The 17118-nt window shown below is 42.4% G+C and overlaps 1 protein-coding gene across 8 annotated transcripts in view; it reads right to left on the reverse strand.

Annotated features, from left to right (window-relative positions):
- The window catches only part of LOC123774564 (uncharacterized), a 41611-nt gene extending 25816 nt beyond the window's left edge, over positions 1-15795 (reverse strand). For 6 of the 8 annotated variants that reach the window (XR_011228022.1, XR_011228023.1, XM_045768957.2 and 3 more), the window contains exons 1-2: positions 15706-15795; positions 466-1328 (exon numbers count right to left, since the gene is read on the reverse strand). Coding sequence is in view for 6 of the 8 variants with exons in the window: in XM_045768957.2 (XP_045624913.2) it covers positions 466-1328; positions 15706-15791 (949 nt within the window). In the remaining 2 variants the exon portion in view is untranslated. Of the gene's footprint in view, positions 1-465; positions 1329-1609; positions 1756-15705 lie in introns of all 8 variants that reach the window. The other 2 variants (XM_045768963.2, XM_045768929.2) reach the window with 2 other exon arrangements.
- Between the last annotated feature and the right edge of the window lie 1323 nt (positions 15796-17118).

Below are 17118 nucleotides of genomic sequence, written 5' to 3' on the forward strand. Positions count from 1 at the left end.
AAGAAAATGTTATGAGAGTATCCAGTTGCTTTTCTAAACTACACCTTGTATTTCCATCCTGTTATTAATATAAATAAACTACTGTACTATTGCTACATCAACCGACTCCATTATGTAATAGTCTATGCCTGTCATTTTTTAAGTATCAACTTTTTTGCATGCATTTTTTATTTTTCATGAATGTTATCATCATCTTGTTACCTTTAGTATCAAGTATTGTACCCCCTCACAACTTTAGTTAAATTTTTTCTATTTTATTTTAAGTTTTGCCAGAAACGCTCTGCATAATAGTGGCTTCATTAGTATGTGTAATTCCTGTCCCTGCAATTATACATTATTCTTATGTTCTTTGTATACACATTCTTTTGAATTAACTATTATTATTATTATTATTACAACTATAAGTCACACTACTGAATTTAATTATTTTAACAATTTAATTTATTTTAACATATACTAGATTACCTGTGTGTTGTTTCTGAGGGAAAACAACTGTTGCTCCCTGATTGCTGTATGACTCTGGAACGCCAGCATTACAAGATGAAGGCAGTTTGTGAGAAGATACAAAATCTCTTGCTGTCCGGAGTGAATATGGATGGCATGTCTTTGGAGGGCCAATAACTGAGCACTGGTTATTAGTCTCCAAATCTTGCAACACTCGTTTTTGAGATCCTGAAGAAATTGCATTATCCCATGACATTGATGTATGTAACCCACACGAATCTTTTCCAGAAGTAAAAGGAAAGGCACTGTCAGCTGGTGTTTTTGAACTTTCATTCCATATACTGTCAGCGAGACAAGGATTTGATGGGAACAGTTGACTTATTGGGTTTGTCGAGTCATTTACATCAACACAGGTTACGCTAGAGTCAAATTTGTTATCACTCATATCCTTGAAAAACGAAGGGTAAATATTTTCTTCATTACCTATGATAGAAATCACATTTACATCTGTGTTGGACTTTCTAAATATATCGTCAGTAAAGTTCGAATTAAAAATATCTGTCAGATCATGAGATCCTTGATCTGTAGTTAATGGCTCCCATGGATCTTTTTGCATTATTTGGTGGTTAAAATCATTTTGTAATGAAGCAGGACAGTGCAATGTATGCCATAAATCTTGTGATTGGAATGAAGAATTATTTATAGAAGTATTCCTCTCATTTGGAGAGACCTTTTTATCTGTTGGGTATGTTGCATGTGAAAGAGGAGCTTTAATATTAGTATCACATTCCTCACTGAGCTGTTTCCATAAAGCGCTTGTTACTTTAGAAGGGTTGCTAGTAGCCTTACTGCATTCTGAGTGGGACTGATTCCACCTGCATGATCTGAAAATTAATATGCAGTATATAATATTTAGGGTAGTAACCCATAAAATAAATCGGAATCTTTAAATAACAGTACTGAGAAAAGCACTGTCTATACATGAAACAGTTTATGAAACATTTGTATAGCAACAAGAAAATCGATAGCTGGAGTGTTACAAATCTAACCAATTTCAGTGCACACATGCATGAGAAGATGAACTCCTTTATCAAAATCTTAGTCAGTATCCTTTTTCCCACCCCTGGAATGAATTAAAAAGTATTTGAACTTCTACAGCCAATACCTTTTGCTGATGACATCCTTCCATTTTCTCACATACAGTACAACCTCGATTTGGCGCATTATATGGGACCAATCATAGTTCGTTGCAGGGTTGGAGTCGTTGCTAGAAGTGACCTTCAGGTGGTGGTTGTGTCGTGCCTTTTTTTTCTTGTACATAATATAAATGCATTATAATATTATATACTGTACCTATATATATTACTACTCTACTAAAAAAAATACTGTTACAGTTTTATTTACCTTATTGTTGGAGTATGTCCATTTTGAATTCTCAGAGTTGTAAATACGTACAGTAATGTATTATGCAGTTAGCACTATTGATTATGTACTTCTGCTGAATGTTGAGTACTACAATAGTTCATGAAAACTATTGTACACTACAATTACCTCAACTTAATTTTAACACTTTAACACTATGTACTTTAATTTAACACTTGTTCTAACTGTACACTCCACACATGATGTTCTAGATGTTTTCATCAGCTTTGCTTGTGTTCGTTCCTGCTGTGTTGGTTTTAGCTGTTTAATGATTCTTCGGCAATTTTCCTGTTCTTAATATTATGCCTATTCTTAAATCTTTCCAACCATTCTTCACTAGCTCAAAAATCTGGAATGTTCATCTTTAACCAGTGCACTGCGCCAAACGACAAATACCGTTCGCCCATTACTGCACCAACCAACAAAAGTACTTTTTATTTTTTTGTACACAGTCAAAACGTGCTCGCAGTAGGTTGGGTACGAAATGGACTCTTGGGATCTCCAGTGAGAGGCAGCCATCTTGGAAAAATTTCCCAGAATGTCCTAGGGCTGCTGACTGGGTTAGTACAGAGTGAGCAACTATGGGTGGCGCACGCGCCTCTGGCTCCCTGTTCGGCGCGGTGTTGAAGGATCGCTCTCTGTCGGTAAAATTCAGACCTTATTGCTTTAAGAAAATAAGGGTCATGATATTGATGAAGCTAGGCGCAATAAGGACCTAACACAAAGGTCGGATGCAAGTAATACAGCGCCTATGAGGATGATACAGAGAGCATATCCAGTTGCAGCTCTGAGCGCCACCCTTGCCCACCTATGCCATCTCCAATTTATATACAGTGGGGCCTCGACTTACGGTGGTAATCCGTTCCCAGAGACGGATCGTAAGGCGAAATGTCGTAAGTTGAAGCGATTTTTCCCCATAAGAAATAAAGGGAATTGAATTAATCCGTTCCCCACCCTCCAAAATATTAACTTACAAATACATTTAATAATGAATACAATGTTTTTTTCTAACTACAATACAGTACATATGTTTATCTTACCTTTATGGAGGACTCATGATTCGTATGGAAGATGGTAAGGAGGTGGGAGGAGGAGAGGTATTACTGTTTGGAAAGGGAGTCCCCTTCCATTATAACATCAGGCAGTGATGACTTCTCTGGGGTACACACACTCTTACATTTTGCCTGCATACCACTAGGACCTGGTTGTGATTCACTGCTTGTTTGTCTAAAAACCTTTCCAGAGATTTTTGTTTTTCCATATGTTTTAATTTTTGTCTGTAATGAGGCATCACAGTGTCAATAAAAAGGTTAAGGCAACGTCCTACTGCACCGTGATTTGGGCGAGTCGTTTCAGCAAAAGTTTGCAATTCTTCCCATGCTGCACACATTTTCTTAATTAACACTTTCGCCCGGGCATGACGCAGCATTGCGTCATCCGTTTACTGGCGGTAATACCGGGGATGACGCAGCATTGCGTCATCCACTTTAAATAATCGCCAAAAATCAGGTTTTTATCCGATTTTTTGGGGACTGGTTTTAAAATGTGCGCCGATGTCTTCCCATTTTCTTTGTTGAGCCTCGTGGCCCTCAGGTGGATTGGCACATGCCGTGGGCCCATTGTTTTCGCTCCACTGTTGTGACCAATGTCGCCTCCCCTCGCATCTCAAACGTGTGAACATTTCGGCTATTTTCCGTGGCTATATTTCTTACTGCGGCTTTAGAAACTATCTACCCTTACTCCACGATGGATAGTGATCATGAACAAGGCCCTTCCAGGAAGAAAATTGCGAAAGAAAGGCTTGAAAAGGGAGGGAATTGGGAGTGTAGCTGGAAGGCGTCTGAGCGCTCACTCCCGGCTAACGTGTGGCCCGTCTTCAACTCGTCGGCGGTTGGAGCGTGACCAGGTTTTATATTTTATATGCTAATGTTCCTCTAGAGAATTCTATTGCGAACCCATTGAGACCAAAATGAAAGACCTAGGACAAAAATTGAGGTGACCAGAGTGAAAATAGTGAAAACATTTTATCGCGTTTGCGCGCTCCTGGGTAACTCGTCGCACTTTCTCTGTTTGCTGCGGGTAATTAGCCGGGCTTTTGGAGTTTATATGCATTTAGTGCTGTAGAGAATTCTATTGCAAACACAATGATACCAAATTTATTCTTGTAGGACGAGAATTAAGGTGACAAAGTTGAAGAGAGCATACACTTTTCAGAATTTACGCGCGCTCCCGTGACACCCTGGGTCCCATATCGCACTATTGAGGGGTGGCGTGCGGGGTGAGCGAAAGTGTTAATGAGGAAGGGACATTCTGTATTGTCTCCTCCTGCCCTGAAGAAATTTCCTCAGCTGTCTTTTGTTGCTGCTCCTTGTGAAATTCTTCGATGGTCAGTTCTTCTCTGCCTCGGGCCGGGCTTGGGGAGTAGAAGAACTCCCAGAACCCCATCAACCAGATATCCACCAGCTCACAACACACAACACTCTGAAGACTATGAATGCCCCTTCTTTTTCTAAATTTCTCAAACCATCCCCCTGCTCGCCTTAAACTCTTTCGCATTTGCATCACTCGTTCCAGGGGTTTTCTTTAACCCCTTAACTGCGTTGCCTCCAAATATGACACCCCCGCAGTGCGCAGGAAATAAATTCTCTGGAAAAAATTCTTTTTTTTTTTAAAGTGTCAAAAACCCTTCCCTCAGTATGGGTATGTAAAAAAAAAATCGAAATTGTACTTACTTTGGCTGCTATGGGGTCCGTAAATTGGGGCGTGATGTCATTATTCCCTGTTCGCCCGTGACGTACGCTCCCGGGGCCAGTAGGGTACTAGGGGCGGGGCGCATGAGTTGCCGCGAATATATTTTTGTTCATTTGTTTCGCACAGTTCCAAATACATTTTATTTGTTTTTATGTGCTAATCCTATGTATAGTGAACACGTACACTATATTATGGCAGTAAAACATCCATACTGTTCGAAGACACTGTGTTACGTGCATGACACTTGTGTACACATATGTAGCACATATTTACTATGTATCATGCTAATTTATGTATATATACAATCTATTTACACACTATACACTGTCACACACTATATACATTCATCATCAACACACTTAGAACACCTCGAGTGACAGCAGCCACACCCAGCCAGTCTCCCTCACTCCAACATCTTACTCGCCAACATTGCTCCTCCCACCATACTGTTATAGTTCTTATTACACATGTTCTATATACCTATCTACATGTTTTATTTACCAGAACTACGCAAGTAAGCCGGTATTGTGTCCAAACAGTACAGTGGCCACCATACACTGCATGAAAAATCACACAGCTGACAGCAGACGACACTACGATTACGTCACCTCCCTCACGAAAATAGCTCCTCTCAACATTCTCCTGTTGCTGTTCTTACACTATATACACACACTATATATACCTATGTACATATGTGTTGCCCATAGCGAACCACTAAGCTAGTATGGTGAGCAAAACAAGAGTGGTAGCCACACACACAATGAGGCTACCTCAATTCTTGCCCTCCCTCCCTCACCAAAATTCCTCCTTCCACAATACTACGCACAACGCTAATTATAACCACAATCCTGCTATTATCACAATCCTGGTCATTAATTCCTCTAAATGAATAATTGACCACACGTTTATTTTGAAAAGGAACCTAAGAAATCATTTGAAGATTCCTAGATGGACGAAATAATGCTGTGGTGCTGTGGCTAGCGCTGTGAACATCGTGAACAGCATTGAATTACTGATATTTGAACATTGTACCCAGTCATTATCACACTCAGGGCTCTTCTATAACACTATCATGGCTAAATAATACAAGTTATATATATATTTTTACATTATTAGGCGATGCTGTGGTCACACGCTGAACAGCAGTGCTGTGCGCTCATGCTGTGAGCGCCAGCCTTGGTTGCTCACACACTACTGAGGCTCCCACACCCGGGAATGTGGACCACGATTTTTTTTAAAGATGGCATCTGTTTACAAGAGCCCTGAGGAAGCTGATGTGAACCCCATATAGCCGCGGGAGTTTTGAATGGAACGTAAAAAATACAAATACTGTACCTGGAGGCGCGTTGCGCAAACCAGACGTGAGCCTGCAAGCCCGTTGCGCAGTTTAAGGGTTAAAAGGTCTTCATGCAATTTCCTTGCTGTTTCACAAATGATGGCCTCTGAAACTATCACCCGCTAACTCCTTGCTATGTATCCAAATTAATAATAACTGTTCAACATCCTCAAGTGTTTGTGTTCTATGTTTCATGATTATTGATACGCCTTTTGCCACTTTAGCACTCTTAATGTCCTTTTTCTTATCCAGTATTGTGGATATCGTTGACTGAGATTTGTTGTACTGCCTAGCTAGTTTTCAACAACCCGTACACCATCTTCATATTTAGTAATGATGTCTTGTTTTTGCTCTATGGTCATCCTAACATGGGTTTTCATATGTTGAGCCTTACCACTGACTTTCTTGGGACCCATGGCATGATATATATAATAATTACTTTTATGTTCAAAAAGCAAAAAATCACCACAAAAACGCAATTTCTTATAGGCGTGATCTTCACTAAGCCAGCAGCTGTAGTAAACTGAGGCAGGTTGGCCCGCGTGACCGAGAACCACGCACTCGGTCACGCGGGAAGAAACAGCTTGCAAACACAACTCGTGAGAGTAATAGGGCGGAAGTCCTGAGGGGACGTACCGAGAGACCCTGGTTTCCGAATAGGGAGTACAACGGCATCGAGCCAGTCCTCAGGGACAGACGACGACTCACAGACCTGGTTATACAGATTCAGTAAATACCGAAACGTGCACGGAGGGAGATGGCGAAGCATCTCATAATGAATGTCATCTGAGCCCGCTGCCGTAGATCCGCAGAGGACCAGGGCAGACCGAAGTTCAGAAAGAGAGAAAGGATCGTTATAGGGAAGGCGGAGAAGAGTGTGGAAATCTAAAGGAGAAGATTCAAGAACAGGCTTACGAAGAAAGGAGTGAGGAAGATGAGAACCAGAGCCAACAGAAGAAAAGTGGGAACCCAGTTCGGCCGCGACCTTCACTGGATCCGCCACAAGAGTCCCACGGTGGTGGAGAATAGGTGAGACATCTGGAACGAACTTGCCCGCAATCTTGCGGATCTTCTTCCAGATCTACGGTAGAGGAGTATCGGACGTAATGGTGGAAACATAAGATTTCCAACTCTCACGTTTAGCAGTACGGATGGTCCTACGGGCCATTGCACTTGCCTTCTGAAACAGAATAAAAGAATCAGCCGTCTGCCGGCGGTGGTGTTTTTTCCAGGCTGCACGCTTACAGCGGACAGCCCGAGCACAGTCCGCATTCCACCAGGAACACACTTCCGTGTGCCCCGGGAGGAAGAGCGAGGGACAGAGCTGAGGGCAGCGTTGAAGACAGTGTCATAAAAAAGGAGGAGGGCGCGAGGAAGAGGCAAAGAGAAGAGGTCAGAGAGAGTAGCGCGGAGGGTGAATAGGCACCAGTCAGCCTTGGCAAACTGCCACCTAGGGAAGGAAAGAGGAGGATGGAAAGAGAAAAAGGAAACGAGGATGGGGAAATGATCACTGTTATGGAGGTCATCAAGAACCTGCCACGTGAAATCTAAGTAGAGGGACGACGAGCAGAGAGAAAGATCAAGACAGGAAAGGTTGCGAGTTCGAGAGTCCACATGAGTGGGCTCACCAGAATTCAGAAGAGATAGAGATGAAGCGAGGACGAACGGTTCGAGAAGACGGCCTCGGGTGTTTGTCAGAACATCACCCCAGAGGGAATGTCGACAGTTGAAATTACCCAAAAGGAGCACCGGCTCCATCGGTCATTGCCGTCAGCTCGAAGGAGCTGACGGCAATGACCACGAGGGGGTCGAGTAAACGTGTCCACCTGGAGGACAGAATGGCCTTGAGCTTCAAGGATATGTTTAATATCCTCTTGGCAATCGTTGAGGTCCCAAACACGAGTTGCAACATGGTGCGGGAGGAGAACAGTGCCAACACTGGCATTTAACCGAGCGTTCTTGGAGACCCGAACAGAGGTCTCTCCAATGCAGAACAAAGCGGCTAAGCGAGTAGCTGCATCCTGAGAAGGAGCAGCGACGACACGCGTACCGTAACTGGTGGAGTTAAAAGTAACAGAGGCATCTACTGAATCAACAAGGTGTTTATGGAGGGAGAAATCGTCAGGAGGAGTAGAATCCAGATGGTGGAGATCAAAGTATTTAGCCCACGTAGCGGGACCAAACGAGGCGTTGTAAGTAGTATTACGGGAAGGGATCGTGCGAGTGCGGCCGTGGCGGGAACGGCGTTGAGAACCCCCGGAGTTCATGGAGGTAAAAGGCGCAGTAGTCACAATGAGAGACGGAGCCGTGCCAGGGGACGAGGTGGTCACCACTGGGGGCTGGGGACTCGACCCTACCGCAGAGGAGGGAGGGGAGCTGAGGGGAGTAGTCAGGTCGTCGGGGCCTAATGCAGCAGGGGCTACAGGGCCTGGTCTTCCAACACAGTCCGACTCGGGAGTTAGGTCGCCCACCCCACAAGCCTGAGAAAATACAAGGGAAACATTATCAGCCATGAAAACGAGGAAAAACTTTCATTCACGAATGTGCCCCCACACCCACCATGGAGCCACAATTAGAGGCTGGACACCCAACAAGAAGCTATCGCCGATCTTACCGGGGCCCCCCAGGGGTGCGTCATGAGTATACGCCCACAAACGCCACCTTAAGAACCGTGAGTCCGTCGAGAGCGGGTTCAGTGACGAAAGGAGGATTGACAATAAAAGGGTCCCCTCGCTCGAGACGTTGGGTACTACAGTTCTACGGGTGCAAGAGTATGCCTCCTCAAACACCCGAGCGTCAAAACAAAAGAAGGTCGAAAGAATAATCAAAACAGGCAAAAGGTCGGCAGGAAATGACAATTTGATAGAAGAGGGGGGAGAAAAATGAAACACGAGTAAAAGGAAAAGGGGCCTGGCAAAATTGGTTATCTTGAGGTTATCTTGAGATGATTTCAGGGCTTTAGTGTCCCCGCGGCCCGGTCCTCGACCAGGCCTCCACCCCCAGGAAGCAGCCCGTGACAGCTGACTAACACCCAGGTACCTATTTTACTGCTAGGTAACAGGGGCATAGGGTGAAAGAAACTCTGCCCATTGTTTCTCGCCGGCGCCTGGGATCGAACCCAGGACCACAGGATCACAAGTCCAGCGTGCTGTCCGCTCGGCCGACCGGCTCCCCTGCTGGTAAGGGCAGCAGCAGGAGCATAAGGCTGCAAAAGGACAGAGGACTGACCTACAGAGCATCACACTCCGGCAGCTGCCCACCAAGCCCCCTCACGGCGACAACGAGCCAGACAGTGAGGGGGTGCATAGCAGTGGAACTGTCTTTTCCCTTCACCTTCAATGCCTCTGCACTTGAAGTCTATATCTACACCAGCCCAGATGAGTCATCAGTTCTGCCACCTCTCCATACCCCCCAGGGCCTGGTACGGCCTGGTATGACTCAGAGGCAAGCCGGGCGCCACTGCTAACCGGTAGTTTGCCCCCCATAAACAAGCAGTTAGCCACCTTCAACTGGCAGTGGTGCAGCTCAACACAAAGGCACCGCCAGCCACAAACGAGCAGTTTGCTAGTTGACCAGATGTTCACCTTGCGTTGACACTGGACGAGTCATCACCGCCGGACTATATAAAGGGCGCCGCCTCGCTGGAGAGCCAGCCAAGGCACTACGGGCTCACCATAGCCTGTGTTACTAGGAACTTTTTGTTCCTGGTAGCGAATCTTTAACAACAACAACAACAACCTGGAGAGCCACTCTCCCCCTTAGTGCTCTAGGATCACCTTCGTGTCTCTCACCCATCGTCCACCTTCAGCCAACGTCGTGTGACTGATGCCATGGTGGTATGGTAGCTGTCTTCAGTACACCAGTATATGTATTTATGATTTGTATTCATTGCTTATAGTTTATTTTTGTATTAATGTCAAATTATCTTGTTCACATTTGCATTACATGATAGCCAAGTATTGTCATGTGTCGTTTTTGTTCATTACTATTTCAGTAAATTGTTTATTTATTTGATGATTTTCATTTGTTTCCACCTGTGACATACACACTGCAAGGCCAATAGCAGCATTTTTTTTATTTGTGTGAGGGAGAGCCACACCATCTTGGTTCAGTATAGCTGCGATACCACAACCCGTCACATAAATTTGGGGCCTGTCCTAGGAGCTGTCACAATGAGATTTCCTATCGTCGATTTGCTGTGTAGTCTAAAGGTAAGTTTATTGGTAACCGAGGGTGTTATGTCCATTTTGCTGAGAGGAAGGTAGGAGAGTGATCGGTTGTTCTGTCCATGATTATACTGGATCACTGATTATACAGTGATTGAAGTGGATAAAATGGTTAAAACATAGAAAAAGGGTCATGCTTAATGGGAATGAGTCTGACTGGGAAAATGTGCTATGTGAAGTGCCACAGGGGTCCATTTTGGGCCAATCCTTTTTGTCATATACATATACATCAATGACATAGATGAGAATATAACAAACCACATTATCAAATTTGCAGATGACACTAAGATCTATGGTAAAGTGGGAAGCAAAAGTGATAGTGAGACCTTAGAAAGAGATTTACATGAACTCTACAAATGGTCAGACGACTGGCAATGGTCAGACGACAGACCTTGCATTTGGGGCATAACAATTCATATCACAACTACAAAATTAATAGCACAACCTTATAACAGATAGATGAAGAAAAGAACCTTGGAATTAAAATCCATCATTCATTTAAAGTTGGTCAACAAGTGGGAGTGGCATTTAAAAAAAAAAAAAAAAAGAACCAAACCCTGGAAATAATCAAGCGTACCTTTACCTTCAAGAAAAAGAAAGTACTCGTTCAATTGTATAAGTCTCTGGTGCATCCCCACCTGGATTATTGCACCCAGGCATGGAGATCTCATCTTCAGAAAGACATAGCTGCTCTGGAGAAGGTGCAACACCGGGCAACAAAAATCATACAAGAGCTTAGTCATCTCCTGTATCAGGCACAGTTGAGGGCCACTGCACTAACAATAATAATAATAATAATAATAATAAAAATAATATTTTATTCAGGAAAAGTACATACAGTACATAGATGCAGAGTTACAAACATAATGTTGGATTAATAGATAGAGCTAGTACATACAATATCTAAAGCCAATAATAAGCATAGCTTTTCAGGAAAAATGTAGGCATGACTGGGCGGATCTCAAAAAAAAACTTCAAAATATTAAACAAATTGGACGATGTCGATCCGGACACTTTCTTCAAAAGATCAGATGTAACACAAATGAGGAGCAATAGGTTCAAGATCAGTAAGCCACAACGTAGGACAGAAAACAGGAGATGCTTTTTCACCCACTGGGTTCTAAACCCATGGAACTGCCTTCCCACCTAAGCTGTAACGCCAAAAAACTGTTAGGTTTTAAAATACTGTACAGCTAGAAAAGACCACAAGGACAAATGGAGGGACATTTGACAAGCTGCCAGCTTCCTGTCCTCATCGAGGCCACTAGTATTAGTATAGAATAAAGCATAGTATAAAGGAAAAAAAGTTGTGATTCAATTGTATAAATCTCTGGTGTGCACCCGTTTGAATCAAATCAAATATGTATTCAGGTAAAAGTACATTCATACAAGAAGAGTTACAAATATAATGTTGGATTTTTAGATAAGAGCTAGTACATACAATGCCTAAAAGTCACTAATACGCACAGGGTTTTGGGCAAGGTGTGGGAAAAAACACTTAGACTAAAACTTAGACTAGACTAAACTCAATTAATACTAATTGATATCAAAGCATAAATTGAGTTGAAAAAGGAAAAAAGGGGGAGGGGAATGGCAGAAATCAGCAGTTATACAAGCTGGTCAACAAACAGTATATTTTGAAAATAGCAAGACATGAGTTAATATTTAGGGGATAAGGTAGGTTACATGAAGTTTATTAAGTAGTACAGTACTTAAGTTTTTCTCTTAAATTGGTCGAGAGAGGTACAGCCTTTGACGTGATTGGGAAGGTCATTCCACATTCTGGGTCTCGTGATTTGCAGAGCATTTTTAGTTTGGTTAAGTCGCACTCTTGGAATATCAAATAGGTATTTGTTTCTGGTGTGGTGCCCATGGGTTCTGTTACAACCTTCTAGGAAACATTTAAGGTCAGGACTGGCATTACAGTTCAGAGTTTTTTTTTTACTGTATCCAAACAGAAACCCACACAACGGACTACCATGATGGTGAAATATGGATCTCAGAGTACAATTTTTTCAGATGTGATAGGAAACACCGGCTTCAGGGTGGGGTCAGCCTCTACATCAAAGACACACTCATCTGTACTGAGCTGCTAAACACCTCAAATGATATGGTGGAAGTGCTGATAATCAAAATAGAGATTCTAAATGTAGTTATTGTCCTTGTATATAAGTCACCGGAGGCAAACCCTCAGCAGTTTAAAGACCAACTAATGAAAATGGAACACTGCTTGGAAAACCTCACAAATCCAGCTCCGAACATCATCCCTGCTTGGGGACTTCAACCTACGGCACCTGAAATGGAAGCACCTGGCTAATACAGTAATATCAGAAAGAATACCAGGAAGTAGCCTAAATGAACAGGCACATGCAAATGACCTGCTACGGATGTGCGACAGGTTTGCCTTAAACCAGCAAATAGTAGAACCAACTAGGAAGGAGAACACGCTGGACCTCATTTTCACTAATAATGATGAATTGATCAGGAACATAATGATTACAAATACCTGTTACTCAGATCACAACTTAATTGAAGTTATAACAACCATGGGGAGTAGACCTTCAAAACCAGTCCAGATTCCCGGTGGAGGAGATTTCAGCAAATTCAACTTCAATAATAAACAGATAAACTGGGAGCAAATAAACCAGGACTTCACAGAAATAAACTGGGAAGAACAGCTAGAAAATGCAAACCTGAACCAGTGCCTGGAAAAAATAAGCTCAGTAGCACTAGAAATATGTTCAAATCGCATACCCCTAAGAAAAAAGAGGAAGAGATGCAGATTGGAACGGGAACGTCGTTCCCTATATAGGCGAAGGAAACGAATCACGGAACAACTTGTCGCACCCTATCTCAAGAACGGCGAAGAAGGTTAGGTAAGGTTAGGTAGAGAAATAGAAACAATTGAACGGAAGCTACAAGAATCATACAAAACCCAGGAGAGGCAAAGAGAGCAAAAGGCCATCAGTGAAATAGAGAGAAATCCGAAATATTTTTTCTCCTATGCAAAATCAAGATCAAAAACCACATCTAGTATCGGGCCCCTGCGAAAGGGAGATGGAACTTTCACCGATGACAACAAAGAAATGAGCGAGCTACTGAGGAAGTAGTACGACTCTGTTTTCAGCGAGTCATTAAACACACTAAAGATTGATAACCCAAATGAATTTTTTATGGATATGATACCAACATCAAATCATATATCAGATGTCACCCTATCCCCATTGGATTTTGAAGAAGCCATAAACAGCATGCCTATGCACTCTGCACCAGGCCCGGATTCTTGGAACTCCATATTCATAAAGAACTGTAAAAAACCACTATCGCAGGCCCTCCACATTCTGTGGAGACAAAGCCTAGATACTGGCGTTATTCCTGATACACTAAAAACAGCAGAGATAGCACCACTTCATAAAGGAGGAAATAAGGCAGAGGCAAAAAATTACAGACCGATAGCACTAACATCGCACATCATAAAAATTTTTGAGAGAGTGCAAAAAAGTAACATCACAAAATACATGGAATCACAGCATCTCCATAACCCCGGACAACATGGTTTCAGAACAGGGCGCTCTTGCCTGTCGCAGTTGCTGGACCACTATGATATGGCATTAGATGCTATGGAAGACAAACAAAACGCTGATGTAATTTACACAGATTTCTCAAAAGCTTTTGATAAATGTGACCATGGTGTTATTGCACATAAAATGCGTTCAAAAGGAATTACCGGAAAAATAGGCAGATGGATCTACAATTTCCTGACCAACAAAACCCAATGTGTAATAGTCAACAAAATAAAATCCAGCCCATCAACCGTGAAGAGCTCAGTCCCCCAGGGTACTGTGCTTGCTCCAGTACTTTTTCTCATCCTCATATCGGACATAGACAAGAACACAACCTATAGCACTGTATCATCCTTTGCAGATGACACTAGGATCTTCATGAGAGTAGGCAACATAGAGGACACGGGAAACCTCCAGTCAGATGTAGATCAGTTCTTTCTATGGGCTACAGAAAATAATATGGTGTTTAACGAAGATAAGTTCCAGCTCATGCGCTATGGAAAAAAAGAAAATATAAAAACGGAAGCCACGTACAAAACTCAGGCAAATCATAACATAGAACGAAAAGGCAATGTAAAGGATCTGGGTGTACTCATGTCGAAAGACCTTACCTTTAAAGAACACAATAAAGTAGCCGTCACAACTGCAAGAAAAATGACAGGTTGGATAACAAGAACTTTTCACACTAGAGATGCTATACTGATGATGATACTTTTCAAAACGCTTGTGCTCTCTAGAGTGGAGTACTGCTACACAATGACAGCCCCTTTCAAAGCTGGAGAAATTGCTGACCTAGAGAGCGTGCAGAGATCCTTTACTGCTAGAATGCACTCAGTAAAATATCTAAACTATTGGGACCGACTAAAGAGCCTAAAACTGTACTCCCTTCAGCGCAGGCGGGAGAGGTACATAATAATTTACACGTGGAAAATATTAGAGGGGCTGGTCCCAAACCTGCACACAGAAATAACATCACATGAGACCAGAAGACATGCAGGATGTGCAGAATACCCCCGTTGAAAAGCAGAGGTGCAACAGGTACTCTGAGAGAGAACTCTATCAATATCAGAGGCCCGGGACTGTTCAACACGCTTCCACTACACATAAGGGGCATAACTGGCCGACCCCTCACAGTGTTCAAGAGAGAACTGGTAAAATACCTCCAAAGGATACCTGATCAATCAGGCAGTGACTCATACGTCAGGATGCGAGCAGCCGCGTCCAACAGCCTGGTTGATCAGTCCGGCAACGAGGAGACCTGGTCGACGACCGGGCCGCAGGGACGCTAAGCCCCGGAAGCACCTCAAGGTAACCTCAACGTAAGCATGGAGACCATCTTCAGGACATAGCTGCTCTGGAGAAAGTGCAACACCGGGCAACAAAAATAATTCCAGAGCCAAGTCAACTCTCGTATCAGGAATGGTTGAGGGCCACAGGGATAACAATGTAAACCAGGCATGACAGGGAAGATCACATTGAAAGGATATTGAACAATTGAAATTCGATATTGAAAGGACTGGACAATTTGGAGGATATTGATCAAGAAAACTTCAAGAGGCCAGGTGAAAAAACAACGCACAATGGTTTCAAGCTCAACAAATCACATTGTAGGACTGAGAACATATGCTTTTTCACCTACAGGGTTATAAACCCCCTGGAACCTCCTACCCACCGAAGCCGTAAATGCCAAAACTGATGATTTTAAAATCCAGATAGAGCAAATCATCAAGACAAATAAGGGCTGGGAACCTTTGACAAGCCGCTAGCTTCCTGTAGTCGTCAAGGCTACTAGTGTTAGTGGCCCTCGGGTAAATACGTCCTGTGGAGGCATTTAATGATATAAACAATAGTGGACCTTGAATAACAGCTATGTAATATTTAACATTATCATCCTACGTAACACCACAAATAGATGAAAAAAGGGTATATTAGAGCATGCATCTAAACATCCAAGTCATGGTACCTTCCCATATTTTGATCCATTTTAAGGTGTAGAGGGAAGAAATGAGAACCACCCTTCCCAGCTGACTGTACTCCTCTTTCTGACATTGACATCTTACATACTCTTTAAACTATTGTGTACATCGTCACTTTCAAATTTTGCTTCAAGAACTTTTTATATGTTGTATTATAAAAAATAGTACTACAACATTTAATGAATTCAAAATAATTTATACGAGACATTATACATTGAAATTCTCATTCCCCAAAAAATGCAAAGAATGCATGTGGCGGGAACTTTAAAACATACCGGGGTTCGGTGTGCTGGAAATTACCTATAATTGTTAACTGCCGCAACAAAAATTATGGTTTAAATTCTAAACTAGTTGTTTAATTAAAGATGAACGTGCACTATAAGAATATATATAATATAAATCAAATTAAATCAAATGAAATCAAATCAAATGTTTATTTAGGTAAGGTACATACATACAAGAGATTTTACAAAGAGTGATGGATTTATAGATAGGACTAGTACATACAATGCCTAAAGCCACTATTACGCAAAGCGTTTCGGGCATGAAAAACTTAAATGACTAAAGCTTAATACTAATTGAGCATAAAGAGTAAAATGAAAACATAGCTGAAAAAGCAGCACAAATACAACTCTGTCGACAAACAGCGCTCTTTAAAAAAACAGACTTTGGTTGAGGGGTAAGGTAGGTTACAGGGAATTTATTAGGTATAGCTTCGTTTTTATCTTAAACTGGTTGAGAGAGGTACAGTCTTTAACATGGTTGGGAAGGTCATTCCACAATCAGGGTCCCTTGATTTGTAGAACATTTCTAGTTTGATGAAGTCGTACTCTAGGAATATCAAAACTGTATTTATTTCTGGTGTGGTGCTCATGGGTTCTGTTACAACCTTCTATGAAGCTTTTGAGGTCAGGATTGGCATTACAGTTTAGCGTTTTATATATGTATAACACACATGAGAGAATGTGCAGTGACTTAATATCTAACATATTCAGAGCACAGTCTCCGTGGTGTAGTGGTAAGACACTCGCCTGGCGTTCCGCGAGTGCTATGTCATGGGTTCGTATTCTGGCCGGGGAGGATTTACTGGGCGCAATTCCTTAACTGTAGCCTCTGTTTAACGCAACAGTAAAATGTGTACTTGGATGAAAAAACGATTCTTCGCGGCAGGGGATCGTATTCCAGGGACCTGCCCGAAACGCTACGCGTACTAGTGGCTGTACAAGAATGTAACAACTCTTGTATATATCTCAAAAAAAATAAAAAAAAATTGAGTAGGGGTACCGAGTGATGTCTGGGGCCAGAGTTGGATATTGTCCTAATAGCAGCTTTGTGTTGAGTAATTAGAGGACGTAAATGATTTTGGGTAGTAGAACCCCAAGCACAAATACCATAATTGA

The sequence above is a fragment of the Procambarus clarkii genome, chromosome 10 (assembly GCF_040958095.1).
Source record: "Procambarus clarkii isolate CNS0578487 chromosome 10, FALCON_Pclarkii_2.0, whole genome shotgun sequence".
NCBI lineage: Eukaryota > Metazoa > Arthropoda > Malacostraca > Decapoda > Cambaridae > Procambarus > Procambarus clarkii.